The sequence below is a fragment of the Choristoneura fumiferana genome, chromosome 13 (genome assembly GCF_025370935.1).
Source record: "Choristoneura fumiferana chromosome 13, NRCan_CFum_1, whole genome shotgun sequence".
NCBI lineage: Eukaryota > Metazoa > Arthropoda > Insecta > Lepidoptera > Tortricidae > Choristoneura > Choristoneura fumiferana.
Genome location: NC_133484.1, coordinates 6,697,081 through 6,718,662, shown reverse-complemented (window position 1 = coordinate 6,718,662; position 21,582 = coordinate 6,697,081). Strand labels below are relative to the sequence as shown.

Sequence of the window (21,582 nt, the reverse complement as noted above, 5' to 3'; positions counted from 1 at the left end):
CGGCTCTGCCGACACCTGCCGACGCGTCGTCGTCTTTTTTGCTCTTATTATAGCGTAGACATAAAGCTTTGTTCTATCGACTATTGCCGACTCCGACTCGTAGATTTGGGTAACCTTGGTCAGGTTTTCTCAGAAGACCCGTTTGCCCGTCAAGCCCTAGTAAAATTTTGATCATTTCCTAGTTCCGGGAAAATGCAATGCAGAAGTTGAAAATAAAGTTATGTATATTTTTAAAGGTTAAATTTGGGGTACGTATGGCAATGTCTAAAATTAAAAAAAACTAACGTAATATAACCAACGTTCAGAATCCCTAAAATCGAAAAACCTAATTATTTTAAATACCTAAGCAACTAACACCTAACCTACGAATTACGCCTAAGTTTAAAATACCTATTGGAGTAAATGTCTAATGTTTTAAATATCAACAGCTATGAGACCTAAGTTTGATACACCAACATTTGAAATACCAAATGGTCAAAATACCTAAAAAGATGCACTTGCGAGCTATTTGTATGAAGTAGTAGATCAGGTTCCGCGAACGTAAGAGAGGGTAGATCTAGTAGAGGGTAGGTATAGTAGAAAAGTAGGTTAGGTTAGGTTAGAACTGCGAAACCAACAGCGCGCGTGCTGTTACAAAAAAAAACAAACATCGAATGCTACAAATCGAATCAAGAACAGTTTAATAAGAAATAAGTATTTGAGTTCATGTTGACGCTGCGCTTCGCTCCCGCCTTAGCCTTAGAACCTAAACTATCGAATCGCTTCTGCCCGGAAACGTCTTGCTCGCTCGCTTCGCTTGCTCGCTGTCAGCGAAGCACCAGACACCAACTTTTGGTGCCTCGCTGGCAGCGAGCGAGCGGAGCAAACGAGGAAGACGTTTCAGAGCAGAAACGATTCGGATAGTTTAGGTTTAGAAGGCTAAGGCGGAAGCGAAGCGCAGCGTCAACATCAACTCAAATACTTATTCCTTATTAAACTGTTCTTGATTCGATTTGTAGCATTCGAACATGGCGGATGTAAACAATATCTAATTTTTCTATTTCTGTTTCTTTGGCTAGTTGAAGTATAATTTTGATAGTGTTTTATGCGGCGATTAACCTTAACAGTGAACAGTGATCACAAAATTCTATATTGCTCTCGTGTCTGACATTTTTAACGCGCAAGTTGTCTCCACTTGGTTTCTGGAATTTGACTATCATGCTGCAAAACCTACAACCACCGTACAACGTCCCTCTCAAAGAGAGTTTACTTTGACACTGGCAAAGTTGTCCTATTAATTAGGACAGAAAAGCCATATTTTAAAAGAGAAGAAGAAGAAACTGTTCTTTTTTAACCTAAATTGTCGTTCTTGGACCTCAAAAAAAGTCTTGACTCTCACTCAGTCACACAAAATTAAAATACAAGAGTGTATCTTTTTATTTAGTGATTGGGTATTACCAATGTTTCTATTGTCTGTCTGTACCTATAAGCCACGTGAATGACACCATGTTACATTGTCATGTTTCTCAAGAATCTATACTTACAGTTAGTTAAATAACCATTTACTTATTGATTGCGTTAGGTGAATCATGCAGTTTCTTACAATATCCATACTCATGCATCTTCAAAGAGGTGTAAATTACTTGAGATGATTTCATGCTAAATTGATTGCAGGCGTTTTCCTAAGCGTTAACTGATTTCAAAACGTATGTGTTGACACGTGTCTGGTCACACGGAGTAAGTACTTAATTTTAGTACAAGTTAGTCAATCAATCAAATAATGACAAAGATGATGAAGCGTTGTTCTGAGAGGAGGCCTGTGCCCAGCAGTGGGACGTATATAGGCTGGGATGATGATATTGCGGAAAACCAATAGAACTAATTTCTTGCACTGGTAACACTAAATTCAAATGTCATCTGTCTATTGCTGTCAAAGTTTAACGTTGTTTGCGGGTGGTATTTTAAAGTCTTATTTTGTGTTTTTGTGCGTTAAAATGCTGAAGATTATCCATAGCCTTGGAAGGAAAATAATTCACAATGTACCTTTATGTCATGTATTTGTCATAGAAATAGTCTGAGGGATTAAATAATATTCCTTTAAATAACATCACCGACACTGCTGTCAATATGACTGGTAGGTATCATAACATAGTAAGTGTAAAGAATGTTGCAATATAAAACGTAACGTAAAAGTGCTGCGTCAGGTTCTTTATATTCCTGGTCGGCCTTTAACTGGATTATATTTGATATTTTTTGTCTAATTTACAAAAGGAAAAATACTTTCGTGTTCAATATTTTCTGATAAGCTAACTGACAAACTAGATAATTAGAATTTCTCAGAACACTGCCTTCTATAAATACGTTATGCCAATCCAATTTATGGAACGTGTAAACAAACCGAGTTCATCAAAATTCTTGAATAAATACTCACTGGATCGAATCAATAACACATTTATCTATAAGTCGTTCGTGTTAACTAGACGTCTACTTAATCAATTTTTTCACAAAAAATCACTTGATTTCAATAATTTTAATTTTAATTTTAAAAATCTTCGTCAAAATCTGACGTTATTTCTTGAATGAAACTCATGTTTAAGTAATTTGTAGTAGCATAGACTAGCTTAGAGATGGTGGAAAGAGTGTGGCTGCTCTAGATTCCAGACGGACCTCGTCCTTGAAGGCTTCGCTGCCATCGAGTTTTTTTTTTTTTTTTATTCGATTGGATGGCAAACGAGCAAGTGGGTCTCCTGATGGTAAGAGATCACCACCGCCCATAGACAAATGCAACACCAGGGGGATTGCAGATGCGTTGCCAACTTAGAGGCCTAAGATGGGATACCTCAAGTGCCAGTAATTTCACCGGCTGTCTTACTCTCCACGCCGAAACACAACAGTGCAAGCACTGCTGCTTCACGGCAGGATTAACGAGCAAGATGGTGGTAGCAATCCGGGCGGACCTTGCACAAGGTCCTACCACCTGCAAAAACCATAACTTGATCCATCCGTAAAAATAACGCTTGTTAAAGGTGAAACTCTGCGAGATATTACAAAACTACCTCTGTTATTTAATTTTCGATTATATTTGAGAAAATTAACGGTTTTCGTGGATTTTTTACCGCTATCGAATGGCAGTTTTTGCCCAGTTGATACTTAAAATTCGACATGGAAAAACAGAAATGAAAATTGTTAGAGCGACCAAGCTTGACAAACACAATTCGGTTGCGCAGGAGTCGCGGTCGCGGATGAGTCATACATATTGCCCAAAATCGTAAAATCTTTTGTAATAATAAATGACAAACATTTCTAGATATTTTTTAAATATAGATAGACTGTCGAAACCCACGAAGGTCATTCTTTATGGGTTATTAAATATATAAAGAATTTCAAGAACGCGATTTGTTCTTAGGATGAAATAACAAATCTAACTAACCAAAGTTCGATGTCTAAAAACGGCTGAAACGATTTTATTTAAACATATCTGGGTGAAGATTAAAAAGTGGCACACGTTAACACAAGTAGTTAGAATTACTATTAATTTTTCCATACAAATGTATGATTAATTTTTGTGTCACAATGGAAAATGATAGTACTTAACTCTAGCTACCTGCCTTAAGATGTGCAACTGTTAGGTCTTCACAGAACCGCAAGGTAACTTGCTTTCACCTTAAAAAATCGCATTGAAGTTGGTCCATTTGTAGGCTACGATGCCACAGACATACAAACAGACAGACAGGCGTTAACGTCATTATATCACCTCCCTTTTTACGTAAGGGGTCAAAACCCCAAAGGAGATATACCAATAAACTATCTAACCCTATTTTCAAAGCGTGTTATCGTTTTACCGAGTATTAAGCTGTCATATACCGCAGACGAAATATTACCAAATAATCCAATCGAAGAGAGTGTTACGGTCTCATAAAATGCTAGAAGAAAACTTATTGGGGTATTCTGCCAGTAAAGTAGTGGCGAGTACGGTTTTTTACATTACATTCTGCCTCATGGGGTGGAAAAGAGATATTTTAGGGAGTTCTTTAATTTTCTCCTGGTATTGTGTAGCTTCGGTTATCGAACTTTGAACAAATTTTCTAAAGTATCTTGGGATGGCATGTCTTTATGGAACTTTACTATACATCTGGAAATGCACGAACGGCTTGCGATTTATTGCGATTGAATATGGTGATTTTTATATTCATGTGTGTTTTAAATAAAATTTTAATAATATCTCGTTTAGTGTTGGAGGAATGCGCTTTCAGAGGTTAATTGAGAGGGCCAGTGGTAGTTACGTATACAATCTAATGATATACTTACCAAAGTGTAAACGTTGGTAGAAACAGCTAATAACTAAAATTATGTACTGTGACGTATAGGAAACATAAAGGTACTGTTATCTCCACTTACATTGATTTTCATGCCTAATGTGCAGGGCATGATTTAGGGAAAAGCATCCGGAGCTACATCCCTGGTGTCTATATGGAACAAAAATCCTTCACAAAAAAAAAACATTTTTTCGTCGTATTTTTTTTCCTTAGGAACCTTCGCTTCTTCATTGCTCCAAATCCTGCCCTGCCCATGTGCGGCGTAGATTGTTTTACTAACCAAACTTTCCTTACTAAGATTTTTTAATGAGACACTTGTAAATTAGTTAATGGGACAGACACTGATGAATTAAACTGTTTAATACATCAGTGGGGACAAAATATAATTCTGCTAAACACGAGAATAACGGAGTTGCATGTGGGTTGTAGTAATAATTCGTTTTTCCGCATGCTCTAAGTATAGGCAGACAATAAGTGATTTCATAGTCAAAATTCAAGGAACAATTTGCAGATTTCACAAAGAATCGTAAAATGATGTCGTGTAAACAAATGGAAAGCACTCATAGAAGAGGCGTGTGCGAACAAAGGCAATGACCCCAATCCGCGGATTTGATCGGTTTACTTTCGCCGTAAGTATGTTTTGTTACGCAATCTCACCTTAACCGCTTACACTTGACCTCGCAAAGGCAGGTCGTGTCACAAACATCAGAGCTCAGCATAATCTGGCAAGGGAGACCCTGACACGTGTTCGTTGTCCCCGGACCAAACAATACAATTAAGTAACATCGTAAGAAATTTCAAAAAATAATAAGCTTAAACATTCTCGTCGTAAGTCCCTCAACTTTGTCAGCATTTTACTTAAGTACCTACCTACCTATGTGTTTTTTCGCTGAAATTAATTTCGATAAACTGTGAACGCTTTTTTCTTTCGGGCAAGTATTTTAATAATTCACCTTATTGTGGTAGGATTGCGAAGTTTTCTTTGCGTAATAATGTATAATGGTTGAGTAAACCCGGTCGGCGCGAAGAGCTTAGCGAGTTCGGAAGTTTCAGAGTAGATGAGTAGGTATTTCGCATGGACCTTTCTAAAGCCATACCTACGAGTATCTGAAGTGTCCTTTCCGGAGGGACGGAATGATTTTGTTTAATATTTCGGACAAAAGAAGGTCCGAGTGGGTCCGCACAGGCATAAGAATGGGTTTCGTGACACGCAAAATATGTCATGAATTGATAAAAAGCACTTAGGTGGTGCTTGGGATATTTTCTGAAGTGAAGTTTAAGTTCATAAATTCATTCTTAGGATCGAGAGCAGTGGCGTAGCTAGGTGGACAAGGGCAAGGGCCCCGGTGCATAGAAAAAGAATCTGGCCATCACCCCTCTTTCCACGTAAAATGTAACTTTTATTGGCCTTCAAAATCATTTTTGTGGTGTCGGACACGCCCAAAATATAGTTCCGTAGCCATTACGAAAAAATTAAGTAATATTTTTCTAAGGATTTCGTATTTTATACTCGTACGGAATCTTCCAAGTTCAGGTATATTTTATACCTTAAGCTGCTATTTACTCATAAACTACTAATAATTCTCAAGCAAACTTAACCGTTATAGTTTTCCTTGAAAGTTTGATATACTTACTACCATCCTGAATTTTTTCAAATTTTTGCACCCACCGGTTTAGATTTTAAAGGGCGGGGGGACGCTCGATTCTAATGAAAATCTGCACTTTAAAGTTTAATATTTCGCAAACAGATCACTGAATCCAAAAATCGTCTTAGCAAACCCCTAATAGTTTTAAAAGACCTATCCAACGATAACCCGCACTATAGGGTTGAAAAAGAAAAAAAATCACCCCCACTTTACGTCTATGAGGGTAGACTAAAAAAATTTTTTTTTTTTTTTTTTATTGTACCTACCATTTTGCCGGCATAGTTTACATCCGTGCAAAATTACAGCTTTCTAGCATTGATAGTCCCTGAGCAAAGCCGCGGACGGACAGACAGACAGGCAGACATGGCGAAACTATATAAGGGTTCCGTTTTTGCCATTTTGGCTCCGGAACCCTAAAAATGGCTAGAGCCTGCTCACAAGATTTTTTCTCTTTTTCTTTTATGCTCCTCTCTTTTCAAAGCTTAGGTTAGAAGACCCCGGCCTGGGGTCCGGGGCCCTGGTGCACTGCACCACCTGGCCATACGATAGCTACGCCACTGACCGAGAGACCTAAGTGGTGGTGTGATACTGATGGATGAAACTTTGGCAAATGAGTCAGAATACGACACGTGGGTAGGTACAGTCTCCAACAACAATATCTGACACAAGAAAGTGTGCATAAATATATGATACGACTCTGTTTCTGGGGCCGGTGGGACGTGTCAGATATTTTTTCACGCTCCGCTGTGGCAGATACTAATGGAGATGACTGTACTCGTGAAAACACGATGCAGCGATGGCACGAAGAACTATCGCGCTACAACTAGGAAATAACGCTTTACATTTTTACAGTTTTTTTTTTAAATAAGTACCAGCGGTTGCCCGCGACTTCGTCTGCAAATCATTCGTTTATTGCTATGCCGCGGGAACTATGAAAATCAGTCGAGCCGTTATTGCGTGATTGATTAATAACTAACATTCAAACATCTGTACAAACTTTTGTAATATTAGTACCAAAAACTTATTTAAACTGTTCATTTTAATATTAAAACTAACTAATTTGGCTCAGGGACTCAAAGAGGGTCTTGGCCTCCGAAACGAGAGCATGCCATCTGTCCCGATCGTGCGCAGCCTCTTGCCAGTCATCGACTTGAAGACTTCGCAGATCCACCTGGACACTGTCCTCCCAGCGGTACCTGGGTCGCCCAACCGGGCGGCGACCATTCGGTCGTCCCACGTACGCTCTCTTGGCAGCCCGATCCTCTCCCATTCGTAGTAGGTGGCCGAACCAACGAAGTCTGTGTGATTTTATTACGCCGATAATGTTGGGTTCAGCCACCAGCTCCTGGATCTCTATGTTTTTACGGATCCTCCACGTGCCGTCGTCCCTCTTGACAGGTCCCAGGATCTTACGCAAGACCTTCCTTTCCGCTACAAGGAGTTGATATTCCTTTTTTTGTGTTAGTGTCCAGGCCTCACAGCCATACATAAGGACAGGTCTTACGACAGTTTTATAGATCCTTAACTTTGTATGCCTGCTGAGAAGCCTGGACATATAAATATGCCTTTTTTATTTCAGCCTCCGGGTTCGAGCGGATGGATATCTGCATAGAAAACTGCGCCCAATGCAAGAAAATGCTTGGAGCTTGGTTCGACGGGCCACTCTGCGGTCAAACCTGCATAAAGATGCGAGGCCACGTTATCCCGGACTGTGAAAACTACGCTTCCATTGAAAGATATATTAACAAACTCTAATAGAATAATTGGACTAGGAACATAATAAACATGACTAGAAGTGGCACTCAGACGGCTTACGGAGCAAACTTTACACAGATATTACGTGTAGATAGATAGTATACTTAAATGTAATGCCATGTTTTACACGCTTGCTAAAGCTAAGTGTTCACCAGGGGCGCTGCTACGAAAAATGAAAATCCAAGTTTGTATCGTACCGTCCCTCTCACTCTCGTATTAAATAATATAAGCGTCAGCGAGACGGCAAGATACGAAGTTCGAACTTTTCACGTCGTAGTAGGTATAAGGCACCCCAGCCGTTACAAGCCGCCAAACAAGGACCAGCTTGGAACTTGCTTGTCCCACCAGTATTTTGATCTCTGATCAAAACCCATACTTCACTAGAGCAGCGGTATTTCTAGTTCTTCTACATCATTAGGCCCACAACAACGTATCAGAATTTCAAATTCATAAACGTTTATTTGTCAATCATAGGTAAAAAAGCATTAAAAAAGTTGATAAATTACAGGTCATTTTAGTAGCACATGTTGCGTCATAATCTGAAACATGGATAATTCGCAGTAGTTCCTTTAGAAGTAAAAAAAATATATTGGTTCTATAAGAAAGGAACTAAAGCGAGTAATCTTGAAACAATATATCAGTTGCCTAGACGTAATGTTCAGTTTTGTACACTAAGGGCCTGTTTCACCACTTGTCTTGTTGACTAAGTTTAAGTGACGGATATCAGTGATGCCGTCTGTTTGTTTTGTCCGAATAAACAAAGACGGCATTACTTTACAGCCTTAGACTTAGGGGCTGTTTCACCATCCATTGATTAGTGTTAACTGACGGTCAAATGTGATGCCGTCTCCGTTTGTTTTGTTCGAATAGACGGAGACGGCATCACATTTAACCGTCAATTAACACTAATCCATGGATGGTGAATCAGCCCTTTAATCTTTTCTTGTCTAGAACTAGTGTTTTACGCTATCCACGCGTTTTAGCTTGGGAACGCTAGCCCAGACTTGGCAATCGTGTAGACTGCATGAGACACACGTCCTGAGTCGTTGATCTATACCCCTCGAGCTTCGGGTTGAGCGGCTGCATTGAGCCGAGGCAGCGCAAATGGACGCTGACTCAACCGAACGCTGCGTTAAGAGGCAAAATCACCACCAGCCGAACCATATTTGTCGAGTGTTTAGCGCTCAACGGAACCGTGAGCCGCGTACTCATTGGAGCAGCCTCAGTATAGCTCAATATACTCGGTCTGACACTGCTCAAGTGAATCCGCGGCTCAATTCGATGTGGATACACTGAACGCAATTATCCAGTGATGAGCAGTTTCGCTTTTCATGTCGTGTTCATGCATTCAACATATTCAAGTAGTAGATAATTAAAGAAATCTTGCCAAAGTATTACATTCCGTTAAGCCCAGTTTAAACCTACAAGAAAGAACGTCCAAGTTGCATTACATAGCGGCGGGGGGTTTACCATTGACGACTTTATACTTGTTTGTTTTACAGCCTCGCAATGTAATGCAACTTGCACTATTTTTGTAGGTTTAAACTGGGTTTAGATATAGATTTAGTGAATTTTAATTTATAGGCTTTTATACTATTATTTATAATGCAATGTTATGGTTATTTTTTTAATTATTACAGGGATAATGTAATAAAACAAATATACTTACTTACTTAAAACTGTATTTTATTTCAATCCTTAATCATATAATTACTAACGTACAAGAATATAGCAACAAATCCGATTTGTTTTGACTTTTTTATCGTTTTAACTTATTATCATTGTAAGTTATCAAAACAAAAAATAATTATAATTTTTGATAATTTTGTCAAAAGTAATTGTAAAAGTTACAGTGTAAACCACGCTATTGGTTTAATTATTGCCGTTTTCAATCTATTACCTATGTATAAATGAAGTGACAAGTTACTATCAACATTTGCTTACATAGCGTTACCCTGTAGTGTTATAATATAAGTAGTACAGGTTATTAGGCAAAGATTGTCATGATTCTATGTATCAAGAAGTCAAAAACTAATTATAGACTATTTTGTAGATCGGATTCGCACTGTCAACTTTCATCCACCATTACCTCTCATATTACGTTTTATACATTTTTTTTACCATACAACGGCAAAACCTACTAGACACTGGCAAAATTGTCCTCCAATGGACAGAGCAATATTTTTCTAAAAAACCAACCAACCAACCTAATTCAATGATATGATATATAAGACAAAAAATACACACATGCGAACATATTAGAACCTCCTTTGTGTATTACGCGTCATTTTATTGCAAAAGCAGAAAAGTTTCTTTAACTTTTCAGTCTATTCTTGCCTATACTTTAACACCTTTATTCATAAAAGTTCAAACTGTGTCATCGCAAAATATGATTAGTCATTGTTCACGAACCTGTATACAAGTGGATGACGCCTATCAAGCACATCCAAATTGAATTTTAGACAAAATTGTATCCCTAAACCAGCAGTACCACGCGATGGTTACGTTTTATAAAAGCGCAAAGCTGAATTGTGAGTCTCTGAATAAGTAATTAAAATACTACCTGTTTCCTGATAATATAAAATAACAACAGAATTTAATGTTAAACTGAAATGTGCCGATAAAGTATTGAAAAATTGTTGACACGCTCGTTTTTCATACACTTTATCCGACTTTTTTATGGCTTTCACCCGTGCTCTAAAAATATCAAGGCGTATTATGTCAATGTCGACTTAAAGACATGACGCACATGAGGCGATTTTTCAGTTTAAAACTTAACATTTTGGGTAAGGAAACATAACATACCTAATTATGTTAAATATGCAAATTGAAGTGGCAATGGGCAGGCCACATCGCTCGAAGAACAGATAACCGTTGGGGGAGAAAAGTCCTCGAGTGGCGACCACGAACCGGAAGAAGAAGCGTTGGCAGGCCTCCCACCAGGTGGACTGACGACATCGTGAGAGTAGCGGGAAACCGGTGGATGCAAGTGGCGAGTTGTCGTTCATTGTGGCGTTCTAAGGGGGAGGCCTTTGTCCAGCAGTGGACGTCTTCGGGCTGATAATGATGATGATGAAATTTGGGTATTTTATATTAACCCCGCCGAACCATAAGTACGCAAAATGTGCCGTCACCGTACATTGCCATCCACTTCAATATAGGTCCGTGCACGACAAAAAAAAATTGTAATCATAACACATTACAGTGTAAGAACAAAGAGGTAATATATAATATAACTTAAATCTACAAATAATTTGTCATTACATAACATAGTGAGGATTAGTTAACTGGTACTTCCATACTCTGTGGCGCATCTTCTGGCATAGGCTCGGGCGGTGGGTCCATAGGGGCAGGGTCTAAAATAAAAAATTGTGTTCATACTAATGTGCAGCATTTCTATATTAAGTTTTGATCAAATATCACTCGTTAACTTGCAAAGCCTACTAAGCTGTCGTAGTTTTCTTTTGAAATTCGTTAAATCCTGCTGTCGTTAGCTTTTTTTAAAAGATGTGGTACTTAAGATGCGGGTCACCGGAAATAATATTTTGGATATTAATCAAAATTCTTAAATTTTTTTTTTATTCGACTGGATGGCAAACGAGCAAGTGGGTCTCCTGATGGTAAGAGATCACCACCGCCCATAAACATCTGCAACGCCAGGGGTATTGCAGATGCGTTGCCAACCTAGAGGCCTAAGATGGAATACCTCAGGTGCCAGTAATTTCACCGGCTGTCTTACTCTCCACGCCGAAACACAACAGTGCAAGCATTGCTGCTTCACGGCAGGATTAGCGAGCAAGATGGTGGTAGCAATCCGTGCGGACCTTGCACAAGGTCCTACCACCTGAAAAAATCCTTAAAATTCTTTATTCAATTAACTATTTGTACTTTATAGTACATTCGGCCGTTATTCTTAGTGTTAATTTGTTCTTTATAAAGTACGCGAGAACTCACTAGGATAGGTAAGTTTATAAATACTGTTGGAGAAGGCCTTTGCCAACTTGTTCTATGCAGTCTTGTGAATTAATAAGGAATAACTGTTATAAGAAAAGGCGGTAGAAACTGTAAATGACAAATAGACATACTTAACCCTTAATAAGGTAGGTAGAGTGATTTAGCGACCACTTGCATTGACTTGGAAACTGAACCTTAGTAATTTCATTATACGTCACAATTTCCATTGTAATTGTTGAAAATAAGACTAGCCTTAAAATATTCTTTGTCAGATATGTATTTGATAGCTGCTTTTGATTGTGTGGTAGCATGCTGCAATTAATGGGGCCTTATTAAGGGTTAAATAAATATTAAACGTCCAAGACCCGAGAACAAACATTCGTAATATTCATACAAATATTTGCCCTCAACGGGGATCGAACCCGGGACCTCAAGCTTCATAGTCAGGTTCTCTGACCACTCGGCTATCCGGTCGTCAAAAAATAATAATAAAAGAAGACTATTTTTACAATAATTGGAATAAAAGACAGGTAAAATACCTGCGGGTGCATGATGGGACGGCATTTCGTGGGTCGAAGTGTCCATGGGAGTGCTCTCTGGTTCCCTGTCCTCGGGTGGTGGTGAAGGTGTCGGAGTAGGGGGTAGCTGGAATTTATACAAGTTGAGATTATTGTATTTTGCATTGTATTGTAGCTCTTTATTGTACATAAAACATATGAAAATTACAATTAACAAGAGAGAGAGATGTACAAAGGCGAACTTATCCCTTAAAGGGATCTCTTCCAGTTGACCTTTGAACGATTCAAAGGACAACAGAAACAAGAGTAGACACTACAATGGAAAGATAAAAGGATCGAAAAATTTGAATTAACCTATGATTGGTTTTTTGGAGTCTTTTTGTATTTTTCGATCCCGTGAAACCATATCGAAAATACAAACTGAGACATGGATGCACAGAGAAACCAGAAAAAGAGACCAGCGCTGGGAATCGAACCCAGGTCCTCAGCAATCCGTGCTGCGTGCTATAACCCCTATGCATACATATCTCAGGTTGCTTATTTCTACTACGCTACTTATGCAGCAGCACTAGCGACATCTATGTTCCGCTCTCATCGAGAGACGCCACACTCTTTCGGAACCAACCGCTCACCCAGACAAGAGATGTCGCTACTAAGCAATCAAATTGTTTGCTGAGGAACTGGGTTCGATTCTGGTTTTTCTGTGCATCCATGTCTCAGTTTGTATTTTCGATTAATTAACCTAAACAATACATCAAAAATAAATAAATAAATACCTACACATGCATATATGGGTACACACTAATACAAAGCAATAAATAAACAATAAACTAATACATATCAATATCAATAGACTACATATAAACTACATGTAAATAAACATACCTACGCATACACAAATAAAAAACAGAGAACACATAATATCTATTTAACCAGTGAATGATAATTTTAAATAATATATTGAACATCTAACATCCGAGGCCCATTTCACGAAGCTACAAGTTACAATTTACAAGCGGTAGTCTCATTTCAATGCATACTGTTAAACAAAGACTACCGCTTGTAAATTGTAACTTGTAGCTTCGTGAAATAGGGCACTGGTAGAATGGTGATCAGTTGTGTTGCTCTGAGGATGAGCTCTGATCGAGTTCGAAAGGCGTCAGGGTAGTGTAGTGGTGGTACTAGTTGGATTTGTGTGTTCTTACAGTGTGGAAGTGGTGGAGCTGCATAAACACACATTTTTTGCATAAACGTACCTACCATAAAGTTGCGGGTGAGCAAAGTAAATTATTTTAGTTCAGTGAATGCTGGCAACCATCATCAATTCATCATCATATCAGCCGAAGGCCATCTACTGTTGGGCCTCCCCCATAGACCTCCAGTTGCTTTCGGTTGGATGCGGCCTGCATCCACCGTGAACCCGCAGCTTTAACCAGGTTATCCGCCCATCTCGATGGTGGATGTCCTACGCTGCGCTAGCCAATCCGCGGTCTTCATTTTCGGCCCCAACGTCAATCTATTCTCGTGCTATATGGCTTGTCCTTTGCCGCTTCAGTGAGCTAATTCGCTTGTCTATGTCGGTAACCCTCGTTCTTCTACGTATCTCATTTCTGATTGGATCCCGTAGAGAAACTCCGAGCATAGCTCTCTCCATAGCTCGCTGAGCAGCTCTAAGCCTATAAGGTCTATACTATAGTTGTGGTGACTAATTCCGTTAGCATTCGGCAAACTTCGGGCGTTCCCGCGAACAAACAGAGCCGAGCTATACTTCGCTTTTTTTAGCATTAGAAAGAAGGAAAGCGGTATTGACGAGTATTTTTATGGAAAAACGCTTTTGAAAAATAACTCAAAGCAAATATGTAACAAGCAGCAAGTATATAAATGATCATTTATATTCTTGTGGTACTTATCATAAGTATATTTTTTAAACGTTTTTCCATAAAAATTGCAGGGTGGTAGGACCTTGTGCAAAGTCCGCCCGGATTGCTACCACCATCTTGCTCGCTAATCCTGCCGTGAAATAGCAGTGCTTGCACTGTTGTGTTTCGGCGTGGACAGTAAGACAGCCGGTGAAATTACTGGCACTTGAGGTATCCCATCTTAGGCCTCTAGGTTGGCAACGCATCTGCAATCCCCCTGGTGTTGCAGGTGTCTATGGGTGGTGGTGATCTCTTACCATGATATCAGGAGACCCACTTGCTCGTTTGCCATTCAGTCGAATAAAAAAAAAGACTCAACATTGTTAACCATTTTTCTAATGCGAAAAAAAACGAGGTATAGTCCGAGCGTCAGCCGAGCGCGTGCCGAACACTGGAAATTTTCACAGATTATGTATTACTGTGGCCGTTATAACAACAAATAATAAAAACAGAATAAAATAAATATTTAAGGGGGGCTCCCATACAACAAACGTGATTGTTTTGCCGTTTTTTGCTTGATATTAATAACGACAACAGGTAGACGCTTGAAATATTCACAGAATCTTTAGTTGTATTATCGCTTTAAAATAAATAATTAAAATAAAATAAATATTTAAGGGGGGCTCCCATACAACAAAATTTATTTTTTAGCCGTTTTTTTGCTAATGTCTAATGTTGTATAGACAATGGTACGGAACCCTTCGTGCGCGAGTCCGACTCGCACTTGGCCGGTTTTTTACAATATAGAGTGAATTTACCTCGGGAGCTATCCTGGGCACTTTGCCCACTTTGTGTCTAACACTGAAGGGCGCACAACGCTCGTAATATTTGATGACAAAGTCAGGGTAGGCCTCCCCTAGATCATGTCCCGGTACCACATCGAACTCTGTGCAGCCTTCCCTGAAAACAAACATCAAATAATAACTAGGTAAGTATGTATCTTAGTATGCATCATAAGTCCTCTATAATGCGTTCAAAAACCGTTGACAATGACCAGCATTAAACAACCGATTTTACTAAGACAACTTTCTTGTCTGTGGTATTAGGTAACAACAGTAAAGTAATGTTCATTACAGTATCAAATATAGTACTGTAATGAGTTTCAAATTAGGAACAGCTGTCAAAATCGACACACTTTAAATGGGTCTCGATTAAAAATGTCACTTTGGTATGTTTTTGAACATAAATCGCACGACAATTTGATCTCGAGCGACATAAGAATAAGTACTTTACTGATTTGTCTATGTCTTTAAAAAAACATTCATGACAGGAATTTGTCGTGCCGCCATTACTGCTGTCAATTTGTTTGCTGTTTTTTATTGCTATGTTGTTGTTTACAGTTTATAAAAAAACATTTCTGTAACTGTTTCAATTTATTTATTACAATAGTTTAACACCTATGGCTTTATGACTTGTAGAACAAGTCAGTATGCAATGCAGGTCATTTGTTGTTTCTGAACGCATCTTAGAGTACTTATAATATGTGTGTAGATAAAATAATGTTTGCAACTGTACGTAATTAGGCCTTAAAACACTCATGTGATCCTTTTATTTCTACACTCGTGTTTTAAGGATCGACCCTTATTACGTAGCAGTTGCATAAACTACTATAATTACTAACGTACAAAAGAGAAACAAACACGATTTACATACATCGCAATTACCAATGTAAATTTTGGCGTGGTCTTCGGTGGTTATGGTTTTACTTGCTACACAACGTGTTTCAATATCATAGCAAACAAGCAAGACAAACTGCAAAATCATCTGATTGTTGTGTTAGTTAGACAAACAATTAGTGCTCTTCATTAGTATAATTTCCAGAAAGTTATACATAAAGTGTCGAATCTGCAACTGGAAGGTGCAAAATGAAATTACGAGTATGATGGCACCTTTTGAGAAGCACGGAAATGGTGTAGACAATCTCACCCCACTCTCATCAAGAGTTGTTTAGGCACCGCAAGGGCCAGCGTTATGCCGAATGTTCGGCGAACTTTTGCCAATCAGTCGCCGACTAAAAATGTGGCCAGATACTCGTAGTCGGCGGCCAGTCGATACATACTTTATAATTTTATTTTTTTAAGAAAGATATTTACCATTTGACCAGAAAGTAAAGGGTGCCATGGAACAGTTGACCAGCTAGGATTCTTTCTGGAGGTAGACCTCTTTCTAATCCTCTCGGTTTTTCAATTTCCTGTAATACAAAAACAAAATAAATGAACTTTACTGTTAATATTAAACTTGAGTTGAAACAAATATATTTTGGAAATATAGTTCTAAGCCTTTTTCAAATTTACTGGCCACATGCCGTATTGTCTAACGTATCAGACGCTCGCAATCGGAATCAAATGACAGTTTTTGAATGCGAAATCTGTCATTTGATTGCGATCGCTTGCGTCGGAAACGTTAGGCAATACGGCCTCAATTTAGATTAAATTGAGATATCTATCTTTACTAATCCTTACTAATATTAGGACAAACGCAACGCACTCCGCAACGTAAAAGTAGGAAGCTACAAGTGCTCAGTGGCGTCGTCTGGACGGACTAATTTTAGAAGACATTAAGTTATGTCATGGCCTACCAACCCCTACAAGCTATATCTAATACTAAAAAACAGCAATAGATGGCACTACCATTAACATTTGTAAATTATAAAATGTGAATAAGCCGAATTAAGTAGAAATATTGAGATTAAAATGAAGACTAGAGCATATTTTATAAACACAACTTCACATCAACCTTAATTCAACTCCTTAATTTGAAGATAAGAAACACCATAAATAATAAATTGAGAATACGAAAGTATAGGCTACATGTGGCTACATTTCAGCTATGAGGCTTTCGTAGTGTGACGCTAGATGGCGAATAACCGGAATGCGCCGCGTTTGCACACATTCGTCGAAACTATTTGAGAGAAACATGCCATTCTCTTCTAACGACATAAATAAGACAGAAACATCATGCGTATCTCTACTCGTCTAGACTCAGTTCAGTTGGTGAGCTTGTTGGTTGTTGTCAGTATACCGTATCCTTAGTGTCTCACTAGATGGCAATACGTATCGTGTTAATTGAGTTCTCACCGGTGACATCTATTGGAAAATCGAAGGAAATAAAAATAGCCAGTTGAATAGCCAGTATTAGGGTGATACCATTTGCTTGTACTAGGTGGTTATGTTATTAGCGACATCACAAAGTAGATAATATAAGCGACATTAAGTTATGGTTAGCTTCAAACAAATAAATATTTTTCCAAATCAGATCCTATTCGACCCAATTTTAATGACAGTTCCTACTTCAGAAATAAAACAATAAGGCTGATTTTCATATTGACTTGTGAGTGAAAATAGGCTTTGTCGTTATAAGCGTTACAAATTTTTATGTCATTAATATGTATTTACCTTAGAGTGGTAAACTCGACCATACCACAGAGTACATATATAACAGAGACACCACCTAGTACAAGCAAATGGTATCACCCTAATACTGGCTATTCAACTGGCTATTTTTCTTTCCTTCGATTTTCAAAAGATGGCACCAGTGAGAACACAAATAACACGATATGTATTGCCATCTAGTGAGACACTAAGGATACGGTACACTGACAACAACCAACAAGCTCACCAACTGAGCCTACACGACTAGAGATACGCATGATGTCTCTGTCTTATTTACGTCATTAGAAGAGAATGGCATGTTTCTCTCAAATAGTTTCGATGAATGTGAGCAAGCCCGGGGCAAGCCCAGCAAGCGCATTCCGGTTATTCGCCATCTAGCGTCACAATTGCAAAACACTACGAAAGCCTCATAGCTGAAATGTAGCCACATGTAGCCTTAACTTTCGTATTCTCAATTTATTATTTTTATGGTGTTTCTTATCTTCAAATTAAGGAGTTGAATTAAGGTTGACGTGAAGTTGTGCTTTTAAAATATGCTAGTCTTTATTTTAATCTTAATATTTCTACTTAATTCGGCTTATTCACATTTTATAATTTACAAATGTTAATAGTAGTGCCATCTATTGCTGTTTTTTTTGTATTAAATATACCTTGTAGGAATTGGTAGGCCATGACCATACTAAGAAATGTATGTGTAAGAAATTTTTCAGTTGAGTATGGCAAAGCCAAATGGAAGAGTAATGATTTTACCAGTGTCTATGTATGTTTGTATTTACGTATATTGCACTGTAGCATCTAGACTACTCATCCGACTTTAATATAAGGTGTCATTTGAAATCTCTTCAAAATGAACCATGAAATAAATGATGGCGGAAAAACCTTTCATAAACTTTTATCAATAAAGAAACTCACTTCAATCTTCTTTTTCTTGTCCCCTCCTCGACGTCCCCTCTTCCTGGTCGTATACCCTTCTTCCGCAGTCTCCGCAGGAACCGGAGCGGCGGCGGCAGCAGCAGCGGCAGCAGCAGCGGCAGCAGCAGCGGCAGTAGCAGCGGCAGCAGCAGCGGCAGTAGCAGCGGCAGCGGCAGCGGCATTAGCAGCAGCAGTAGAGGCAGCCTCCTCTTCCTCACGTTCCCTTTTGGTACGAGCTTCCTCATACGCTGATATCAGCTCCGGACAGTCGAGATTGTCCTCTGGCTCCCATGTGTTGTCTTCACTACAAGTATAAAGCACATATTATAGTGAAATTTAATTATATTTATGCTGTAAATGCTGAAATGTTGCAAAAAAAATATCATCATGGGACAATTGACACCAATTGACCTAGTCCCAAACTAAGCAAAGCTTCTACTATGGCTACTAGGCAACAGGTAAACATACTTTTATAGATAAATACAATATTAAAGATCCAAGACTCAAGAACACTAGCTGCAATTGAATTATATGGGGAGTCAGTAGTTGCGGTTATGTTGCAGTTGGAATGCAGTCCGTCTGTACTGGCCCATAGGGTTCTGTACCTCAGTAGGTAAAACAAAACCCTTATAGGACCACTTTGTCATCCAGCTGTCTATTTGTCTGTTTATCTATCTGTCAATCTGTAAATTTACATAGTTCTTACAGGATAGCGATAAACAAAGTCTTAACAGGCAGAGGTTGTGGGCAACAGTAAGTTTGCCATAAGTACACTCTTTACAGGTTCTACCTATAATTATGCATTCCAGGTTGAATATTAATTGCACCTTACACAAAGGTATGTGTGAACAATAGAAACAATACAATACAGATTCTCTATTCTCTATTGAACATAATAACGGTCCATATCAGCTTGCATACTTATTTTAAGTCCGAATGTAATGTTTGTCAGAATAATTTTTTGTCATAACTCTTTTTTCTGTCATAACTCTGAATCCAGTAATTGTTATAAAACAAACCTAACTTAACCTATAGTTTAAGGTTTCAGTGAGAAAAATTACGAAAAAAATTACGGTATGACTAGCGAAGAGTATGTGAACTTTGGCGCTCCCGACGATAAATTCACAAAAAGGCAAAATGCAGGGTAGATGGTTTACCCTATTGTCTATTGTCATGCAGCTATTGGCATTCCCATTGTTTAAAAGAAAACTATTCCAGACATCAATTTTAAACTACAAAAAAAAGTAGTGTCTGTGTTAACGGTAAAAATCCATTATTGATTCCTGTCCATGAATGGTGCCACGCCACCACCCTATAATAATAACTAATTTTTTAGATTGGAATAATTTAATGTGTTAAACTTTAGGTTTAGTGATTAGCACTCATAACTAATATATACTGAGTGGCAAAGAATATGGCCCTCAAATGTATGCTGTAATAGGTAATTGGGAAAATTTTGTGCCGCTGAGTATATTTCGTGACTTAGTCATGACTACATTTATTGTTAAAATGGCCTGGCCTGGCATTTAACAATAAATATAGTACTTGTGATTAAGTCACAAAATATATACCTATGATATTAGTTATGACATAATTTTGTCAAATCTGGTAAGAGTGAACCTTACTTTACGTCCGAAAACTTACATACACACATAATTACAATTTAATTTTATTTCTAGTAATAATTCAATTTAATTTATTTAGTAGATACTTAACTCATTATACAAGGATAATTTATAATTTGATTCAACTTAATTTGTAGTTTTATGCTTATTTAATTTAAATTGCAATTTGATTTAATTTAATACAACATTATTATTTATTGATTGTAATGGACTCGCTTCTGTGACAAATATTTTAATTTCATTTCATTCATTGTGAAATAAATAAACGCTTGTTGTTAGGTTCAATCTTTAGTTGAAGACAATATTGTATTAGGTACATTGTAAAACTCTTCATTGTATATAACACCCATATAATTAAAATAAAACAAAGAATAAGAAGTACACAAGCAAATTTATTATTTACCTCTAAAATGGGGAAGGAATATTATGAAAAATGCAGGCATTTGCTCTTGAGTTATTAATGTTGGTCTTAGAAATCATCATCATCACCTCAGCCTATTTACATCCCACTGCTGGGCACAGGCCTCCTCTTAGAATGAGAGGGCTTGGGCCATAGTTCCCATGTGGGCCCAATGCGGATTGGTAACTTCACAGGTGTGTGCAGGTTTCCTTACAATGTTTTCCTTCACCGTAAAGCTCATGGTAACTGTCAAATGTATTACGCACATGAATTATGAAAAACTCACTGAGGTTCGGGCCGGGGTTTGAACCCAGAAACCTCTGCTCGAGAGGCAATAGGTCAAACCACTAAGCCACCAAGACTTTTTCTCTTCTTAGCAGTATGTTTATCCATTGCCCGATCTACTGGCTTTACTGAGTTTAAGACTAAGTCAGTAGTCAGTCAATTAGTAGTACTTAACACATTCAGTACCTACTGTTCATAGGCAGTATTTGCTATAAAGCAGAACATTGCTGCACTGGTTATAAGTGTAGCAATATGTGGTTATGAATGTGTTAAGCTTTCACACGGTATTTATTTTATTTTAATAAATATGAATCAAAGATTATTTTCTTCTTAAGTGTAAGAAACTACCCACAAGATGTAAATACAGAGACAAAAAATAACAAGAATCAATCAACTTACTTAGAGTAGCCTTTCCACTTCAACAAATACTCCACTTTCCCGTTCTTAATGCGACGGTCCAAGACTTTTTCAACAGAGAACTCTTCGTGTTTCCCGCCCTGAGGGCCAGTGACGCCGGTCTGAATTATCGGAGGTATCTGGTTAGTTTCCATAGACTGTACCGGTTCAGGGTTAGGTTGGAAGTTCAAGTCTACTCCAGCCTGCATCGAACTTTCAGAGAGAGATTCGATGGCTTCTTCCATTTCTGAAAGTAAACAACTTTGTTAATATTTTGTTACCGAATTTGCAGCATCTTACGGTTATCACAATAAATTTAAACTTACTTTGAAATTAAGACGTGGTATTTTTAATTAACGTTAATGAAGTCGTTAGAGATTGAAATTAACACAAATCGGGTGGAATGGAAATCCATAAAATAGCAAAGTTAGACGCCGCGTCGTGCAAAGCTGACAGCGAGCCACTTGCTTGACTGACTCAACTGA

At 38.2% G+C, this 21,582-nt stretch overlaps 2 protein-coding genes across 5 annotated transcripts in view; one reads left to right on the top strand and one right to left on the bottom strand.

Annotated features, from left to right (window-relative positions):
* The window catches only part of Eh (Eclosion hormone), a 21,698-nt gene extending 11,445 nt beyond the window's left edge, over positions 1 to 10,253 (top strand). For all 4 annotated transcript variants that reach the window (XM_074096131.1, XM_074096132.1, XM_074096130.1 and 1 more), the window contains exon 3: positions 7,521 to 10,253. In XM_074096131.1, coding sequence (XP_073952232.1) covers positions 7,521 to 7,696 — 176 coding nt within the window. In that variant the 3' untranslated portion in view covers positions 7,697 to 10,253. The remainder of the gene's footprint in view (positions 1 to 7,520) is intronic.
* On the bottom strand, positions 9,362 to 21,582 carry LOC141433963 (heterochromatin protein 1-like). Its single transcript, XM_074096129.1, has 7 exons — positions 21,424 to 21,582; positions 21,101 to 21,344; positions 18,392 to 18,695; positions 16,181 to 16,278; positions 14,846 to 14,987; positions 12,190 to 12,295; positions 9,362 to 11,052 (listed from the first exon to the last, which is right to left on the bottom strand). Exons 2-7 carry the CDS (start codon positions 21,340 to 21,342, stop codon positions 10,976 to 10,978), a joined length of 969 nt encoding a protein of 322 aa, XP_073952230.1. The 5' UTR covers positions 21,343 to 21,344; positions 21,424 to 21,582; the 3' UTR covers positions 9,362 to 10,975.

Bases quoted from the DNA above. Each gene is read 5' to 3' on its own strand.
- LOC141433963 (XM_074096129.1), bottom strand. From the start codon at position 21,342: ATGGAAGAAGCCATCGAATCTCTCTCTGAAAGTTCGATGCAGGCTGGA. The intron at 18,696-21,100 runs GTAAGTTGATTG...TTATACTTGTAG, and splicing joins AAGTGGAAAGGCTACTCTAA to TGAAGACAACACATGGGAGC. The intron at 12,296-14,845 runs GTAAATTCACTC...TATAAATTCCAG, and splicing joins TGCCCAGGATAGCTCCCGAG to CTACCCCCTACTCCGACACC.